The sequence below is a fragment of the Nyctereutes procyonoides genome, unplaced genomic scaffold (genome assembly GCF_905146905.1).
Source record: "Nyctereutes procyonoides isolate TBG_1078 unplaced genomic scaffold, NYPRO_anot_genome, whole genome shotgun sequence".
NCBI lineage: Eukaryota > Metazoa > Chordata > Mammalia > Carnivora > Canidae > Nyctereutes > Nyctereutes procyonoides.
Window position 1 is genome coordinate 6,103,055 of NW_026575130.1, and position 19,639 is coordinate 6,122,693.

Here is a 19,639-nt window from a genome sequence, read left to right on the forward strand (position 1 = left end):
TTTTAAATCTAAAGTCCTCTATCTCCAAACTCATCCAGTACATGTAATAAATACGATAGCTTTTTGTATGCCAGTTGTACCTCCATAAAGTGGTTTTTTAAAAAATGATTGAAGTCTTTTATGGTTTCTCTTTTTTTTTAATTCTGGGAAATTGATTGCCATGATTTCAAATAATATTCACTTTATTTTTCCCTCTCTAGGACTTTTATTATTCCAATATTAGCATCTCTGACTCTCTTAGCATTTCTTTTATATTGTCTGGGTTTTTGTCCTTCTTCCTTCTTCAAAATAGCCTCAATATGGTCTTCTAAATTGCTTAGTTATTCTTCAAAAGTATCCATTCTGCTATTTATCCCATCAATTATAACTTTATTTCAACTACTATATTTTTTCAATCTGGTATTTTTGTTCATTTCTTTTCATTATTTTCTTGTTCTTATTTTGCATTGCTACTATCATCTCTTACCCCTTGTAAGAAAATCTCTTTCCAGGCTAAATTTAAATTATTTGCCCATCTGTTCTGGCATTTTCTTTTCTGTAGGACTCTGTAATCCAGTATGTTTTTCTTTGGAGCCTTTGTTCTCCTTAAATGTCTCATTATTTTGGCCCGTAAACTAATTTCCCCCTGGTGATATCAGCTGTTCTTTCTGGCAATGCATGTAGGTGAAGGCTGACCCCAGTCTGGTCAGTTCCAATGAAGTCAGAGAGTTGAGTTCAGTCCCAGATCTGCCATTTACTGGCCTTGTATCTATGGATAACTTATTTAAACTCCTTTGGGCCTCAGTCCTCCTTCATCAATAAAATGGTGATAATAGCACCTATTTGACATTTCAAATGTCTATTGACCCAGCATATAATATAGGTTACTGTATGAGGGTTTTTTTCTTCTTGGGGTATTGTTTTTTTTTTTTTTTTTTTTTTAATTTTATTTTTGAGTCATCTCAGCACCCAGCATGGGTGATCTTATAACCCTGAGATAAGAGTCATATGCTTCGGGATGCCTGAGTGGCTCAGCGGTTGAGCATCTGCCTTTGACTCAGGGTGTGATCCCTGGATCCAGGATCGAGTCCCACATTGGGCTCCTCCAGGGAGCCTGCTTCTCCCTCTGCCTGTGTCTCTGCCTCTCTCTCCCTCTGTCTCTCATGAATAAGTAAAATCTTTAAAAAAAAAAAAAAGAGTCATATGCTCTACTGGGCCAGCCAAGTGCCCCTGGGTTATTGTGTTTCATTAAAAAACAAAACAAAACAATATTCCCACAGATACATGACTTGCCTGCTAATAGATTCTGATCAATTTACCTATCCCTAGTGCAGTAGTTATGTGTGTTGCCGCCCCATTTCTCTAGCTCAAAGTCCTCCTGGTAGTCTTTGTTTTAGCCAAAGCCTAATTTACCTTCAAGACAAATCCTAGAGTCAACTGCTCCAAGAATGATTGGATTATTCCATCATCCATTAATTAATGTCCCAGCTGACCTTTTACACCCACAATTCCTCCTTGTCCCCTTGGTTGAATTTGGGGTTATCCTGGGAATCTGCTGGGAAAACCCTTTCCTCCATTCCCAGAATTTCTTTCAATCATCTGTAAAGGATTAGGAGTTTATTTATTAAAATCCCTGACCTAAACCAACTTTGAAAATTAATTGACAAATCACGAGTCTTAGCTGCATCAGAAAAGATGATTTACTGGGCTACATTCCCATATTTGAAAGTCCAATGCATATCAGCATGTTTAAGGTTCTGAAAAATCTTAGATTAAGGTTATTTGCTTAACACAGCACTTTCCAAATTTATTTAGCCACAGAAAGTTAGATGTTGTGTTGCTTTATTTACATTGTTTTTAGTATAATTGTCAAATGACTTTAAAAACATGAAAGTAATTGCATTAAAACATGGAAATAAAATGTTATGTATTCATGTCTTAGTTTGGGTGGAATCTGGTAGATGATAAATAATTTTGTGTTTTGAGAAAATAGATGACTGAGCATGTAAGAAATCCAAAGTAGTTTTGAATTGAGCATAGTTCTGAGTTCTTTAAAAAATGTTTGTCTTTTCAGATGATCTTTGGGTGGTTTCAAAAACATTGGACTTTGAATTGGATACTTTTATTGCGTGTAGTGCTTTCTTTGGACCATCATCTATCAATGAGGTGGAGCTACTACCTTTGAAAGGTTATTTCCCCTCTAACTGGCCCACTAACAGTAAGTATTACCATGACCATATTAATTATATTGAAGAATGGTAGATATAAGATACATTGTAAGCAAGAATGCTAATTTTGTGTGGTATTATTTGATTAAAACCAACAAAAAGACAACTACCTCCAGGCACCTGCGTGGCTCATTCGATTAAGTGTCTGACTCTTGATCTTGACTCAGGCCATGATCTCAGTGTTGTGAGATCCAGCAAGGCTCCATGCTGGGCCTGAAGCCTGCTTAAGATTCTCTCTCTCCTTCTCCCTTTGTTTCTCCCCTTGCCCTCCTCCCTGGCTCATGCGCTCTCTCTTTCTCTCAAAAAAAAAAAAAAAAAGCATCCATCTCTACTTCCTACTATTGTATACAATGAGTTCCTGAAAATATATATAAAAGTTGAAGATGGGACGCCTGGGTGGCTCAGTGGTTGAGTGTCTGCCTTTGGCTCAGGGCGTGATCCTAGAGTCCCGGATCGAGTACCACGTCGGGCTCCCTGCATGGAGCCTGCTTCTCCGTCTGCCTGTGTCTCTGCCTCCTGCTCTGTGTCTCTCATGAACAAATAAATAAAATCTTTAAAAAAAATAAAAAATAAGATAAAAGTTGAAGATATAAATATTTCTGCAGTTCAAGTCTCAGAGGGCTAACAATATAATAAAATCTTGAACCCACACTTAAATATTTTGTTAAAGTTGATTCTTTTTTAAAGATCCGTCCACTTATTATTTGAGAGATAGAGAGAGAGGCAGGGGAGAGGTATAGGAAAAGGGAGAGAGATTCTCAAGCAGACTCCCCACTGAGCATAGAGCTGGATATGGGGCTCAACCTCATAGACCACAGACCTGAGCTAAAACTAAGAGTCGGCACTTAACCTATTGTGCCACTCAGATGGTCCCTAAAGTTGATTTTTATATACCTGATTTTTAAAAATATAAACATTAAAAGTATAAATAAGAATTTTCTCAAATAATATCTTACATCAAGTTCTGATTCTCTTGGTTTTTAAATTCTTTTGGTTTGTTAATCTAATAAAGTCCATTTAGTAAACACATCATTTATTTTCACATTGAGAAAGTCTTAAAAAAAAAAGAGAGAGAAAGTCTTATAGATTTTGCAGGGATTTTGCCAGCAGTGGAACAGGATGATATGATTTTTATTTTCAGAAATTTTTAGTAAGATAGTAGGCTACCAGCCTTATTATTATTTTTTAATAAAGGAGCTTTTAGTAGGTTGAATCTCTATCCAGTTCTAAGAATCTATAGCTTTCTATATACATCCTGATCTCTGGAATAATTCCTGATGGTTGAATTTGGTCTATAGCGAATTGGAGACACAACATTTAATGATTCATTTCAAGTATTTCATATACATTTTTAACTTTTGATTTTTTTCAAGAACTGAAAAAACTAGTCAACTAGCTTGAGTCCAGTCAAGTCTAATTACTTAAACATTTGTTAGTTAATTTGTCACTTTTGTATTCATATTTTCACATTTGTTGCAGTTGTTTCACCATGTCAGCATTCTAACTTTCCACTTTCCACATATTCCTTATAAAATAACTGAAGAAATCAAAGAAAATGTTCAAAAATTACACAAATACTACTGTACAACACAAGATGGTATGGTAATTAGTTGGAACTGTCAAGCAGTGTCCCCATATACTAACTCAGAACAGTTGTTCTTGCTCATTAGTTGTATAGAAGTCCAAATTTGATTTAAGTTGTGCAGTTTATGGATACCCATATAAAAAGTATGAATAACTAGGTATTATAGTAGTTTAGTGGATAAAAGGACCTCCACATGTACTTAAGGGTTTATTTTATGTCATGTGATTAATTCAGTAGCTGACCTCTGAGTTACATGAACATTTTTGGAGTGTAGGGGTTGAGGTAGAGGAAGAGAGAATCCTAAGCTAGCTCCACGCTCATCATAGCACCTGACAGGGGCTCGATCCCATAACAATCTGAGCTGAAATCAAGAGTCAGATGCTTAACCAACTATGCTAGCCAACTGAACATTTTTAATAGTTTTTTTTAATACATTTTTTCTCATTAAATGTTCATTTTCTGCATTCTCTCTACAGTAGTGGTACATGCATTGTTGGTTTGTAATGCTAGCACTGAGCTGACGACTTTGAAAAACATTCAGGACTACTTTAATCCAGCTACTCTACCTCTAACACAGTACTTGTTAACAATGTAAGTCATTATTTACCTTTGGGTCATTGGTATTCCAATATGTGACTAAATGTAAATATGAAAATGTAATTGAAGTACATTACATAATTTTGCCAATATTATTATTATTATTGACCATGAGATTAATGTTTGTCAGTAGTTAAAAATAAAAGGATTTTACTGCAAATTTTTTCCCATTTGTCAAGGAATAATATTTTCAGGATCTTTTGAGTGTTGATTTTTTTATTCATTTGTATTTTTATGCCACATATTATTTAATATCTAAAAGAATCCTTTTATAGGTTGAATTCAGTATGTATATTGATAGTAACTTTATTCTTGACATAACCTATAACTTTACTTTTGATTTTTCAAGTACCATACCCCTTTTTAAAATATTGCAAATGAGGGATCCCTGGGTGGCGCAGCGGTTTGGCGCCTGCCTTTGGCCCAGGGTGCGATCCTGGAGACCCGGGATCGAATCCCACATCAGGCTCCCGGTGCATGGAGCCTGCTTCTCCCTCTGCCTGTGTCTCTGCCTCTCTCTCTCTCTCTCTCTGTATGACTATCGTAAGTAAGTAAGTAAGTAAGTAAGTAAGTAAGTAAATAAATAAATAAATAAATAAATAATAATAAATTAAAAAAAATATATTGCAAATGATATTCTTTTTTTTCTTTTAAGATTTTTTATTTATTTATTCATGAGAGACTCAGAGAGAAGCAGAGACATAGGCAGAGGGAGAAGCAGGCTCCATGCAGGGAGGCCGATGTGAGACTCGATCCTGGGACTCCAGGATCTTGCCCTGAGCCAAAGGCAGACGCTCAACCACTGAGCCACCCAGGCATCCCTGCAAATGATATTGTATTAAATTCACTAAAATGGTAGAAAAACTCTAGTTTCTAATTTGAAATTTTATGATCTATCTTGTGGTGTTTCATTTTTCTCACCATAATGAAGTTCCAGGTAAAAAATAAAAATCCTTGTGATTCCATTATTATCTTTGTTACTTAATCTTTGAAATGAATTCATTCTTTATAGAAATAAAACCACTTTGTTTATTGCAGTATTACCTGAATTAGAGGCTATACTAATGACCTGAGTCAGGTTTTATAGTAGGACATGGGCTTTAAAGTCAGTACACCACTTATTATCTGTGTGCTTTTAGGGAAAAATTTATTTCTGTGTCTCTATTTGGGGTGGTTCTTTCCTAGTGTTGTTTTTAAAATTACATCAAATAATACGTAAAATGCCTAGCATAGTGCCTGCACATGGTTGATAGTCGACAAATGTTAGTTCTCTTTCCCCATCCTTCAAATTGGAGCATATATCCATTTGTGCCTTTAAAAAAGTGTTCTCTGTGATGTGTGTGAAATGAAAGTTAAATTATGAATAAGTTTACTTACCTACTTCAAAAACCGTTTTTCTTTTCTTTCTTTCTTTTTTTTTTTTTTTGCTGCCTTTTTACTAGGTCTTCATCAACTATAGTTAGCAACAAGAGAGTCAATAAGAGAAAATTTATCCCACCAGCCTTCTCAAATATCAACACAAAATTTGAACTTCTCAGCCTAGAAGCCACACTACAGTTAGCTAGTGAATTAATTCAGGCACACAACTTAAATAAGGATCAAGCTACAGCTTTAATTCAGATAGCTCAAATGATGGCATCACATGAAAATGCCGAAGAAGTGAAGGAAGTACAAACCCATACCCTCCCTATCACAATCATACATGGTAAGAAGTAAGAAAAATAATAGTTTTAGCAACTATATTGTTATATAAGCTTTTGTAATTTACTTTGCTTGTAATTTTCCTAGTCAGACAATATTCCAGAATAACTCTACATAGATTATTTTGAATCTGAACATGCTTTAATTGTTAGATGAGAGCAGAACTGACGATTCTCAAGGGGAGAATAGGCTGCACATGCCTGATGAATGAGTAACATTATACACACATTATTCACAGTGTATCTGGATGGGATTTAGATATCTACATGTTGCATTATCAGAGTAAACTTCACCTCTAAGCAGCAAAGCCTTTTATTACTTTCTAGTGTGCTCACTCTTTCATCCTCCCACAGCAGCTATTCCAAACCTTCATTCTCATAACCTCTCCTGGCCCCTGCCCCACTCTCTCTGAAATTCATCTTGCTCTAAAATAGGAAATGGAGTTTATAACAGAAACTCCTCTCAATATCCTGCCCTCCGGGGGATCCCTAGGTGACTCAGCGGTTCAGCACCTGCCTTTGGCCTAGGGCATGATCCTGGAGTCCCGGGATCGAGTCCCGCGTCGGGCTTCCGGCATGGAGCCTGCTCCTACCCCTGCCTGTGTCTCTGCCTCTCTCTCTCTCTCTCTCTCTCTCTCTCTCATGTCTATCATGAATAAATAAAATCTAAAATAAATAAATAAATAAATAAAATATCCTGCCCTCCTCCAATTTACCTAAGTTTGAACCTATTTTTAACATCTTTTGGTTCTGTTCCAGTAAAGGAGCTTTACTTTCCCCTCTTGGAGCTGATAATTCTGTGTGGATTCTCTCACCTTCTCAATTCATGTCCTCTCACAGACCTCCACTCCAGAGCCGTTTTGTGCAGCTTTGAGGATTTACATCACATATACCCTGTAGACCAAGTTAGATATCTGGGAGTCATCTTTGATTATTCTTTCTTCCTAGATGAATGACCTTAATCCTCCTCCTACTCTCTGTTTATCTTTCTTCATCAGGTCAGTCACTAAGATATTTTCCTTTTAGTTTCTACTTTTCTTTCATACCAGATTTCTCCTCTCCAGATCAATAGCATCCCCTCAATCCAAGCCTTCATCATACCTTCATATAACCTACTGAGGAGAGGGTGGGCTCTACAGCTAGAATCCTGGATTTATATCCTGCCTCTTTCATTTACAGCTGTATGATCTTGGACAGATTACTTACCTCTTTAATTTCCTGCTTTAAAACATGGAATTGATAATATCTATGTCTTAGGACTGGGGGGATTAAATGAGTTAACTAGCTGGTAAAGGCTTAGAATGGTGCCTGGCACGTAGGAGGCACTCAGGAAAGTTAGCATGTATTATTGTTATGGTTATTTCATATTTCTTCCTAGGTGACCTACCTTTAGTATTACCTTTCTTAATGTTTTCACTCAAGTAGTTTTTATAAAATACAGTCTAAGTAAATTCTATTGTTTAAAATCCCTCAGTGACTTTCCCTGGCCTGCAAGACAAAAGTTAAACTTTTTAGCCATACCGTGGAGAATTCTTATGATTTATCCTCTTGCTTATCTTGTCAGCCTTGTCTCTTGCCTATTTGCTATATGCTGTATAGAAATAGTTAACCTCTACATGCTTTATCATGCCTTTGCCTAGAATGATCCTTTCTTTAAGCAGTCTGGATATGTTATGCTGGAAGACTTAATTCTGCTACTACTTATTTTTTAGGAAACATTCCCATCTCCATCAAAGCAGAAAGAAACATTCTTTTTTTTTTTTTGATATCATAACGGTGTTACTTACATATTATTTTATCATTGTTCCTTTACTTTGTCTATTTTCCTAAGTAGACTAGGATCTCATTAAATTTGGAGGTCGTTGGTTATCTATCTACTTATCTCCTGTGCTAAGCATGTAGTGGTCACTCAGTGAATGTTTTTGAATAAATTTATTTAAATGGAGAGAGGAAGGCAGATGGATGAAATGTTTCTTGTGCTTTCATAAATTTATATTGCCTTTATTTTCCCCCCTTCCTTCAAAATAATTAGGTGTTTTTGGAGCAGGAAAGAGTTATTTGTTGGCAGTGGTGATTTTGTTTTTTGTACAGCTATTTGAAAAGAGTGAAGTTCTCACAGTTGGAAATGTAAGACCTTGGAAACTTCTCATTTCTTCTTCCACTAATGTAGCTGTGGACAGAGTACTTCTTGGGTAGGTATGGCTAGTGTGTTTAAGTAGTTAATATTTTATTTTATTTTAATTTTTAAAAAATTTTATTTAAATAATCTCTACCTGCCACATGGGGCTTGAACTCAGGACCCCCAGATCAAGAGTCACATGCTCCTCTGACTGAGCCAACCAGTGCCCCTGAGTAGCTGATATTTTAAATTATTTGTGAGAGAGGCAATCCATCTTGGTCCCTGAGTATCCATGCACATTTTTGTGGGTGTCTCAAAAATGCAAGACCTTTGTTTCTGAATTAAGAGCCAGCATCCATGAAATCGTAGTAAACTAACTCATTAGGTTGTAATAGGATAAAATCAAATACCAGACCTGACAATTTTGGCACAAGGATAGGATGCTCACTTAAAAATTAAGTTCAGTGAAGAACACATAGGGCTAAAAGTATATTGTTGAGGGACTCAATCTGCTTTGGGATACTGAGCATCCCAGTAGGGTTTCAGTAGGATCCAAGGCCCAGACCACTATTAGCCAGGACATTTCTCAGTGTTTGCAGAAAGCACCTTGATTGACAAGGTCCAGGACAAAGAACAGCTTGCTTACTGATTTATAAAAGTACTGGCTCTCCAAGTTCGGTATTCCTTTTCTACGGCTCAACACCTTGCATGTGCAGGGATCTATCTGGACTCTCTGGTCTTTCCATTGGACTTGGGGACCAAGGGAATTGGGATGCATATTTGTGGATGCTTATACTGCTTCCTGTGCCATGAATAAAAATCCTTTGACTCAAGAACCTTGGAAGTAGGCTAAAACTACAGAGCCAAATTATGGGTTATTCTCTTATATACCTGTCTGTAGGAACATATAACAGTAAAATAGCTGGTCAGTTTAGTCAGATTAAGTTTTTTATTTCAATAAGAAGGATCTAAGGCAGGCAATCACAGTCTGTCCTACAGGTGTAAAATTTTTGTGATTGTGTAAAATTTTATTAAAATGCAAAGAAAGGGGCACCTGTGTAGCTCAGTCAGTTAAGCAGTTAAGTGTCTGACTCTTAGTTTCTTTTTTTTTTAAAAGGTTTTATTTATTTATTCAGAGAGATGCAGAGAGAGACAGAGGCAGAGACACAGGCAGAGGGAGAAGCAGGCTCCATGAAGAGAGCCCGACATGGGACCTGGTCCAGGGTCTCCAGATCACGCCCTGGGCTGCAGGCGGCGCTAAACCGCTGCGCCACCGGGGCTGCCCTGACTCTTAGTTTCTGCACAGGTCAGGATCTCAGGGTCATGAGATCAAGCCCTGCTTTGGGCTCTACCTTCAATGCAGTCAGCTTGTTCTTCTCCCTCTCCCTCTGCCCCCTCCCTACTTACACACCCTCCCTCTAAAATAAAATATATTTTGCAAAATCATCCTTCAGAAAGGATATGCCAGTGTACACTCTTCTAAGTAATCTAAAACAGAAGCTGAAAATATTTATTAATTTAAGACAATGAGGAGTTACTTGGGGGCTAAACAGGAAAAAGCTTAAGATTGCTTAGCTTGAGATGAAATTTTAACTGTATCCTGTTAGAAAAGAGAAATCATAAAGTTAGAACAAAGAAGGAAGGTAAGTATTGAATACTTAAACATTTATGAAAGATTCTTCAGTGTTTAAGTTTCTGATAAGGACCTGAGAAATATGGATCTATAATCCATATTTAGTCTGCATATAGGCTAGACTCACGCATTTCTTCACATTAAAATAACACTTAGCAGTGTATTTGGACAATATATTCTGACTGTAATGGACAGGATGGAACAAAGAGTTTCTTGAGAAGAAATGAAATGTATTTTTTTTTAAAGATTTTATTTATATTAGAGCGCATGAGAGGGTGAGGGAGGAACAGAGGGAGAAGGACAAGCAAACTTCTCACTAAGTGCAGAGCCTGAGGTGGGGCTGGATCTCAAGACCCTGAGATCATGACCTGAGCCAAAATCAAGAAGACACCTAACTGAACCACCCAGGTTCCCCCAGACATGCTTTTTACCCTATTTTAGTGGTATGATGAGGATATTGCATCCTCTGTTACCATAGAATTAACATAAAATTGCATTGAAAAAAATGTAATCTATGTTTTCAGACTAAAAAAGTAGCTGAGTGTTCTCCAAGATGAGGACTATGAAATATGCAGAAGTTAAAATCTATCCATGTATTGACCTTAAGTAAACTACTTTAAAATAATTTTGGAAAACTATATGTGGATAGTTTATTTAGTTTTCTAGTCTTTAATTTCCCATTTGAGGTGACAGAAGGTGTTGTAGAGGACTGGATGCTCGTTGAGCTCCCTATTCTGTTCCTAGCATAGAGCCAGAGCTGTAAGATACAGGAGAGGGAAGGTGGGTGAAAGTTGCTTCTTCACAAAGTCCTAATTGAGGGTGATGTATGTAGAAAAATACTATCATAGCCTTTGGAGGTAGACAGACTTGCCTAGGTTGAATCATGGCTGACCCTACTTATTAGTTTTGTCCTCAGCAAAATACTTCACTTTTGGAGGCCTCATCTCTAAGATAAAATACTACCATGCAGAGCTTTAATGAGTATTAAATGAGATAATGTATGTAAAGATGAGGTATGCATTCCTAATAAATCCTGATGCTAAGTATATGATAGCTATTGTTTTCTTTTTTTTTTTTAATTTTTTTTTTAATTTTTATTTATTTATGATAGTCACACACAGAGAGAGAGGCAGAGACACAGGCAGAGGGAGAAGCAGGCTCCATGCACCAGGAGCCCGACGTGGGATTCGATCCCGGATCTCCAGGATCGCGCCCTGGGCCAAAGGCAGGCGCCAAACCGCTGCGCCACCCAGGGATCCCCAGCTATTGTTTTCCATATTATTATATCATTAGAGACAATTTTATTTGTCATAAATGCTAACATTGATATCTTATAAACATTTAATGAACCTTCAATACAATTAAAAATTCCCTATAAAATACATTATATATAAAGAGGTTTTTTACTTACATTGCATCTACTGAGTTTAAGCATATCAGATTGAATTCTATAACTATAAAATATACCATTATACAAAATTAATTTTAATAACATAAATATTAGATGAAACTTTGCTTTATATTCTTTGAAATGATCAGAATCTATTTTACCTTGTTTTCTTTAAAGGCTTCTCAGTCTTGGTTTTGAAAAGTTCGTCAGAGTTGGGAGTGTCAGGAAGATTGCCAAGCCAATTTTACCTTATAGGTAAGAACACTGAATTCCAAAAGTCACAGTGCTCAAAGAAGTATAATAATTTTATATAATTTTAAATTTAGTATTTTTAAAAAGATTTTATTTATTTATTCATGAGAGACATGGAGACAGAGTCAGAGACGTAGGCAGAGAGAGAAGCAGGCTCCTCGCAGGGAGCCCAGTGTGGGACTGGATCCCAGATTCCAGGATCACTCCCTGAGCTGAAGGCAGACACTCAACCACTGAGCCACTCAGGTGTCCCTTAAACTTAGTCTTTGAAGAAGAGTGGAGAAGGTTTTATCTTTTTTATTTTTTCGGTTAACTGAGAAAATCTTTTACTTTTTTACAATGTTGTGAAAATGGGATCAAGAGGGGTATTCTTTTATGTAATTATTTTTTTAGTTTGCATGCTGGCTCAGAAAATGAAAATGAACAACTAAAAGAACTCCATGCACTAATGAAAGAAGACTTGACTCCTCTGGAAAGGGTCTATGTCAGAAAAAGTATTGAGCAGCATAAACTGGGGACCAATAAAATCCTGCTGAAGCAGGTAGGTTTGTTTCTTAATTTATTTATTTATTTTTTTTTTTAAATTTTTATTTATTTATGATAGTCACACAGAGAGAGAGAGAGAGAGGCAGAGACACAGGCAGAGGGAGAAGCAGGCTCCATGCACCGGGAGCCCGACGTGGGATTCGATCCCGGGTCTCCAGGATCGCGCCCTGGGCCAAAGGCAGGCGCCAAACCGCTGCGCCACCAGGGATCCCCTTTTTTTTTTTTTTTTCTTAATTTATATATACTATTCAGAATTCCTTTATTCCTGCTGATGGAAAATATTTCCTTTAAATAAAACAAATGACTGTGATAGCTTAGATTAAAATAAGGTGTGTGTATGTCTATCCAGTGCATGTTTTATCTTATCAAAGAACATTCTTCAAATTTGTGAACAGATCTAACTCACCAGGTCTGAATTACCTTTCTCCTTTTCCATATTTGTATCTTTTTAAACACTTAAAGAGGAAAGAGAAGAGGTAGGAATAGATTTCCTGGCAAGTTAAAAGAAACCTGTTTTTTTTTTTTTTTTAGGTGAAATGGGGAGGGAAAAGAAGGTCTGACCCTGGGCAAAATACCCAAGTGAAATTTGTCTTTAATGCTTTCCTAGCAAGCCAAGCTTTCCAGGGTCTGTCTATATCTGAGAATCTAGGAGGCTGAGATACTTGCTTCTAAGTATGGGCCAAGACTGAACACACAGGATCCCAAGCTATAACAAGTAGCATCATCCCCTTTATCAGCTTCTGATTCAGGACAGCTCCCTTCAGATGGTAGCTGATGAAAAAGAGGTTAATGAGTAGCTTTCTCCAATGAAAGGAGAGCATAAGGAAAAGAAAGAGGAAGGGAGGAAAAGAAGATTATTGACTTCTTGGACCATGTGGACATTAGTTACTTTCTGCAAAAGATTTGGAAAAATCAACATACTTGGGTCCCCATATTGCTTGGCTATTTAAGAAATAATGCTGCTTAACAAAATCTCAATAAGACAACAAACTTATGACTCTAGAGGTCAATTGACATGACCCCACTGGAGGCTATAGTTCAGGTCTCTTATTCTGAGAACAACAGTTGCCTATGGCATGATGGCTTTCTCTTGATACATGGCAGAAGTGCAAAAAGGCAGGATGGATCACAAAATACATTTAAAGCTTTTGTACATATCGTGTCTGCTGATACTCAGTTTGCTACAACAGGGTCTTATGGCCAAGCCTAACATTAGTAGGACAGGGAAATATACTCCACCTACTTCTCTAGTGGGAAACACTGCAAAGTTACATGACAAAGGGTATGGATGTATAATACTGTCACAGGGAGGGAGGGAGAAATTGGAAATAACAACCAATCTACAAGTTTTGGTTACAGAAGTCCTTGAAAGGCTTCAGACTAGCTTTCTATTTTGAGTTATAGAAGTAACTCTATTTCCTTCTCCCCAACTAAATCCAGAAGGGCTTGGTTTGTGTTCAGTTAATGCAAATTACTTACCATTTTACTCATCCAATATAATATTGATTTGTAAGAATAATTGTTAATGATTTTTTGATAATTTTCTTATCGTATTTTTTTTCTGGTATAGAAAATTTTTTTGTATATATATATTTTTTTAATTTTTTTTTATTTATTTATGATAGTCACAGAGAGAGAGAGAGGCAGAGACACAGGCAGAGGGAGAAGCAGGCTCCATGCACTGGGAGCCCGATGTGGGATTCGATCCCGGGTCTCCAGGATCGCGCCCTTGGCCAAAGGCAGGTGCCAAACCGCTGCGCCACCCAGGGATCCCTGTATATTTTTTTATTGGAGTTCGATTTGCTAACATATAACACCCAGTGCTCATCCTGTCCAAAGCCCCCCTCAGTGCTGTCACCCAATGATTTTTTGATAATTTTCTAAGTGAAAGCCCAGATAGCATAATCTGATATCAGCTCACTTATGTTATCTGTTCACAAATGAAAACTCTTATTTATTTATTTTTAAAGATTTATTTATTTATTTTAGAGAGAGAGAGAGAGTTCATGCTCATGAACACATGTGCGCATGAGGGGAGGGATGGAGGGAGGGAATCTTCAAGCAGGCTCCCTGCAGAGCTCTGAGCTGGATGCAGGGCTCCATCTCACAACCTATGAGATCATGACCCATGAGACCATAACCTGAGCTGAAACCAATAGTCAGGTGTTCAACTGAGCCACCCAGGAGCCCCACATGAAACTCTTTTATTTTTTAAAAAAGATTTTATTTATTTAATCATGAGAGAGACACACACACAGAGAGAGAGAGAGAGACAGAGAGAGAAAGGCGAGAGGCAGAGACACAGGCAGAGGGAGAAGCAGGTTCCATGCAGGGAGCCTGAGGTGGGACTCGATCCCTAGTCTCCAGGATCAGGCCCTGGGCTGAGGGCGGTGCTAAACTGCTGAGCCACCCGGGCTGCCCATGAAACTCTTTTAAAGGGAACGTATTAAAAAAGGTTTTGTCTAACAAATTTCTAAGGTCCAATTAGGCATTCAGAGCTAACACTTTTCTAAAGTGATATGTCTTTACAATAAAATTAAATTTTAAAAATGCCTCATAGTTAATTACTATTTCCTAGATCAATAATAAAATCTCTTCAGTGGTTAGAATCTTAGTAATATAATGACAAAAGAAAAAAATCATAACATTTTAAAGAAAACTTAGTTCCTTAGGCTTTTGTATTAGAAATTTCTTTAACTAAAAAAAAATTGCTTCCTGGTTCACAACTTTCAGGGTCTCATTCTTAGGTTATCTTTATCAGATACAGTTCCTGGCAATTAAATAATGAATGATGTTTGAGAGTGGCACTATGAGCAGTGTACATTGCTACGATGGTGTCTTCTGCTGGATCATTTTAAAAGAGCTGAATATTTAAAAACTGTGGAATTTCTATATAAATGAGGCTTTGGGATTTTTTTTTTTTTTAACAAAAGGAAAACCTGACCGAGGGCTATTGTATATGACAAATGTTATTATTTTTTTTTATGAATGTTATTTATTATTAAATAAAGTATGGTATAATATTTATTATTTCACAGGATATGTGGAGACAGTATTAATTCATAAAGCATATTTGTGTCAAACACATTTACTAACAAAAAATATGATCAGTTTGTGTGGACTGCCCTTGCTACCAGGAAGTGGGACTATATTTCAGATTGTGAGGAGAGAAAATTATGTATGCGTGTGTGTGTGTGTGTGTGTGTGTGTGTAGCTATTAGACTATTAGGGCAATTGACTACATCTAATTAGAAAGTTCAGTGATTTTCCTCTTGTTTATATTTAGTTCAAGAGGTTAAATATTAGCTTTTTTATCAGGCTTTTTGTCTTGAGAATAATGGTATTCTGTTTTAATATTTGAGAATTAATTAAATTCAAATATACTTATAGGCCACAAGTATACTTTAATTTACTGTAGTTTAGAAATAGTTAGGCACCTTTATTTTCTTAGATAAGTCAAAAATCCTAGTGTGCTGAAGGTTAAGCAGAGTACATTAGCAGTTCATTAGCATGTTTGGAGCTCCTTGTGGAGAACTTTGGCCTGTGTTGATACTAATGCATGTTGTATTTATTCAGCTTCCTCTAGAAGGATAAAATATGTATGTCATCCTTAATATTTAAAAAAATCTTTGGTATTGTAATACCTTCCTTGTAATATCAAAACGTGCCTTCTATTTGTTCTTATTAAGGGGGTTGTGGCTTAAGTAGCCTATGTTCTGTGATATCCATTTCCTATGTGGAAATAATGAAAATGTGGAGATAAAAGTGACCTGTGATTTTTGATTGCCGATAAGTAAATAGGACAGCTCATTTCATATTTTAGCCTTAAAAGTTCTTTGATAAATACATTATCTTGTTTTCTAAGAAAGTTGTTAATTAATAATATTCTTGTTGTAATAAAGGTACGAGTAGTTGGAGTTACCTGTGCAGCTTGCCCATTCCCATGTATGAATGATCTTAAATTTCCTGTAGTTGTGCTGGATGAGTGTAGTCAAATAACTGAACCGGCCTCTCTCCTTCCTATCGCAAGGTAACTTAGCTGTCATAATTATTTCAAATAAATTTGTGCTTCAAACTCTTACCAAACTTTTATGAAAATTCTTAGCAATTTAGGTACTAAGCTGATTTTTTTAAAAGAATGCAGAGGAAAATTTAGGGGGGTGGTTAATGTGTCAAAATTTTGTTAAAATCACAGTTGAGATACTTGGATCGCATAATTCTTTTTTTTAAGTTTTCATTTTAATTTCAATGAATTAACATACATTGGTACATTAGTTTCAAGCGTACAGTATAGTGATTCAACATTTCCATTCACCCCCCAGTGTTTATAACAAGTGCCTTCTTTAATCCCCATCACTTATTTAACCCTTCCCCCCCACCAACCTCCCTTCTGGTAACAATCAGTTCTCTATAATTAAAAGTCTGTTTCTTGATTTGTGTCTGTCTCTCTTGTTTTTTCCCTTTACTTGTTTATTTTATTTCTTAAATTCCACATACGACTGAAATCATGTAATTGTCTTTCTCTGACTGATTGCTTAGCATTATACCCTCTAGCTCCATGTGTATCATTGCAAATCGCAAGATATCATTCTTTTTTATGGCTGAATGATATTCCATTACACACACACACACACACACACACACACACACACACACACACCATTTCTTTACCCGTTCATCAATCGATGGACATTTGGGCAGCTTCCATATCTTGGCTATTATAAATAATGCTGCTATAAACATAAGGGTGCATTGTCCCTTTGAATTATTGTTTTTGTATTCTTTGGGTAAATACCAGTAGTGCAATTGGTAGATCGTAGGATAGTTCTACTTTTAATTTTTTGAGGAAGCTTCATACTGTTTTCCACAATGGCTGTACTAGTTTGCACTCCCATCAACAGTGCATGAGCTCCTTTTTTTCCACATCCTCACCAATACCCATTGTTTCTTATGTTGTTGATTTAAGCCATTCTAACAGCTATAAAGTAGCATCTTGTTGTAGTTTTGATTTGTATTTCCCTAATGATAGATCACATGATTTTTTTAAAAATTTTTATTTATTTATGATAGTTACACACACAGAGAGAGAGAGAGAGGCAGAGACATAGGCAGAGGGAGAAGCAGGCTCCATGCACCGGGAGCCCGATGTGGGATTCGATCCTGGGTCTCCAGGATCGCGCCCTGGGCCAAAGGCAGGCGCCAAACCGCCGTGCCACCCAGGGATCCCTAGATCACATAATTTTTTAAAAAGATTTATTTATTTATTTATTTATTTATTTGAGAGAGACAGAAAACATGAGTTGGGGGAGGGGAGGGAGAGAAAGAGAGAATCCTCACGCATACTCCCATTGAGGATGGAGCCCGATGCAGGGCTCTATCCCAGGACCCTGATATCATAACCTGAGCTGAAATTAAGAGTTGGAAGCTTAACTGACTGAGCCACCCAGGTGCCCCAGTTCACATAATTTTTAAAGCCTTGATATTTCTAGTGCTCTAGGATTCTACTAGGACCTTGCAGATTTCTCTACTTGATTAAAGGTTCTACTTTAGTCCTACTTTGAGAATATAAGCCAACTGAAGAAGATTCTTCAGTTGCTTACTGTGATAAAATTCCAGTGTTTAGGTTCTGAAAATAATATTTATATTATGAAAAGATATAAAATATATAAAGAAAAATAAGTTGAAAATGTATCTACTAAAATTTAGAAGACTATGACATCTAAGCTGTATCAGCTAATTGAAACATTATGCTTGTAAAGCATCTCTAATTGAGGAATCCTAAAGGTGGCAGAAAGAGTGCTAGATCAGGACTCAGTAAGCCTGAGTTTTAGTCCTTGCTCTGTCCCCAATTAATGAGGGTACAGGGTACCAACTCTCATGATTTGCCTGGGACTTGGGAGGTCCTGCATCATGGGAATTTTAGTGTAAACTGGGACAGTCCTGGGCAAACCAGGATGAGTTGGTCACCCTTCTCAGGAGCCAGGAATAGAGGAACAGTAAGGCTTTGCATGGAGGATAGTGGAGTATTACTTGTGGAGCACCTACTGTATGCTAAACACATTATATATTTCACTAAGTCCCTAAAACAGTTTTGCAAGGTATTAACACATCCAGGTTACCAATAAGAACACTGAAGCTTGGAAAAGTAGAATAACTTGTCTTGTCCATAGAATATAATAAAGCTGAGATTTGGATATAGGTTTTTCTACAAACATTTTCCCACAATATCCTACCTCTATTTAGAAAGACATTTAGCCCCAGGAGACTAATTTACTTCATCTCTAAGACAAGAGCTTAAGCCAAATAACTTCTAAGAAAACTTCTGAGTTTATAGAATTTAAGAGTTATTGTTTCTCAAAATGTGTTCTGCAAAATGCTAATTCCATGCAGAGGCAGGGGGACATTTAGCAAGTTTTACATGGAAAAAAAGTTGTAAAGGACTTCTTACTGAATAACTTCAAATCCCTTTAATACATTTGTTAACATTATTAAGCCTTGTTAGTGTCCAGAACTCTTTTTTTTTTTTTAAGGTTTTTAATTTTCAAGTAAGCTTTACACCCAGTGTGGGGCTCAAATTCATAACCCTGAAATTAAGAATTGCATGCTCTGCTGACTGAGCCAGCCAGGCACCCCATTTCCCAGAACTCTTTGTGGTATGCAAGTTCTTTGAAATATAGGTTAGAGAATAGTGCAACAAGGGGCACCTGGTGGCAGAGTTGGTTAAGCCTCTGACTCTTGGTTTAGGCTTAGAGTTGTGATCTCAGGGTCGTGATATCAAGCTTGTTCAAGCCCCATCAAGCCTGGTTGGGCTCTGGGCTCAGTGAAGAGTCTGCTTATGTTTCTCTCACCCTCTCCCTCTGTCCCACCACCCCACCCCTGCTTTCTCTCTCTCTCTCTCTCTCTCTCTCAATAAATAATTAAATCTTTATTTTTTAAAAAGATTTTATTTATTTATTTGACAGAGAAAGAGTGAGAAAGAGCACAAGCAAGGAGAGAGACAGAGGCAGAGGAATAAGCAGACTCCGCTGAGCAGGGAGCCCAACTCCGGGCTCCATCTCAGGATCCTGGGATCATGATCTGAGCTGAAGGCAGATGCTTAACTGACTGAGCCACCCAGGCACCCCAAATAAATAAATCTTTAAAAAAAAGAAAATAGTGCAACAAGTGATGTTGATGCATGCTTTTTGTTGTTGTTGCTTAGATTAACTCTTGGAATTCTGTTTTTAGGTTTGAGTGTGAAAAGCTGATTCTTGTTGGAGATCCTAAACAGCTTTCTCCTACTATTCAGGGTTCTGATGCAGCCCATGAAAATGGATTGGAACAAACTCTTTTTGATCGGCTTTGCTTAATGGTACTACCGCTTAATTCAATACATAATCATCATTTATTGATTATACACTGTATAGATTGATAGAAAATTAAAATATTAGAACTACTCTATGCCCTAAAATAATTTTAACTGGAATTGTTTAGAAAGTACTCCTCTTTTTTTTTTTTTTTAAAAAAAGATTTTATTTATTTATTCATGAGAGACACACATAGAGAGAGAGGCAGAGACACAGGCAGAGGGAGAAGCAGGCTCCATGCAGGGAGCCTGATGTGGGACTCGA

General features: G+C 36.9%; 1 protein-coding gene across 1 annotated transcript in view; it reads left to right on the forward strand.

Moving 5' to 3' along the window:
* The window catches only part of ZGRF1 (zinc finger GRF-type containing 1), a 77,473-nt gene that overhangs the window by 47,758 nt on the left and 10,076 nt on the right, over positions 1–19,639 (forward strand). The window contains exons 19-26 of the mRNA XM_055342570.1: positions 2,054–2,197; positions 4,269–4,383; positions 5,832–6,094; positions 8,122–8,281; positions 11,409–11,486; positions 11,877–12,024; positions 15,932–16,059; positions 19,257–19,380. Of these exons, the coding sequence (XP_055198545.1) occupies positions 2,054–2,197; positions 4,269–4,383; positions 5,832–6,094; positions 8,122–8,281; positions 11,409–11,486; positions 11,877–12,024; positions 15,932–16,059; positions 19,257–19,380 (1,160 nt within the window). The remainder of the gene's footprint in view (positions 1–2,053; positions 2,198–4,268; positions 4,384–5,831; positions 6,095–8,121; positions 8,282–11,408; positions 11,487–11,876; positions 12,025–15,931; positions 16,060–19,256; positions 19,381–19,639) is intronic.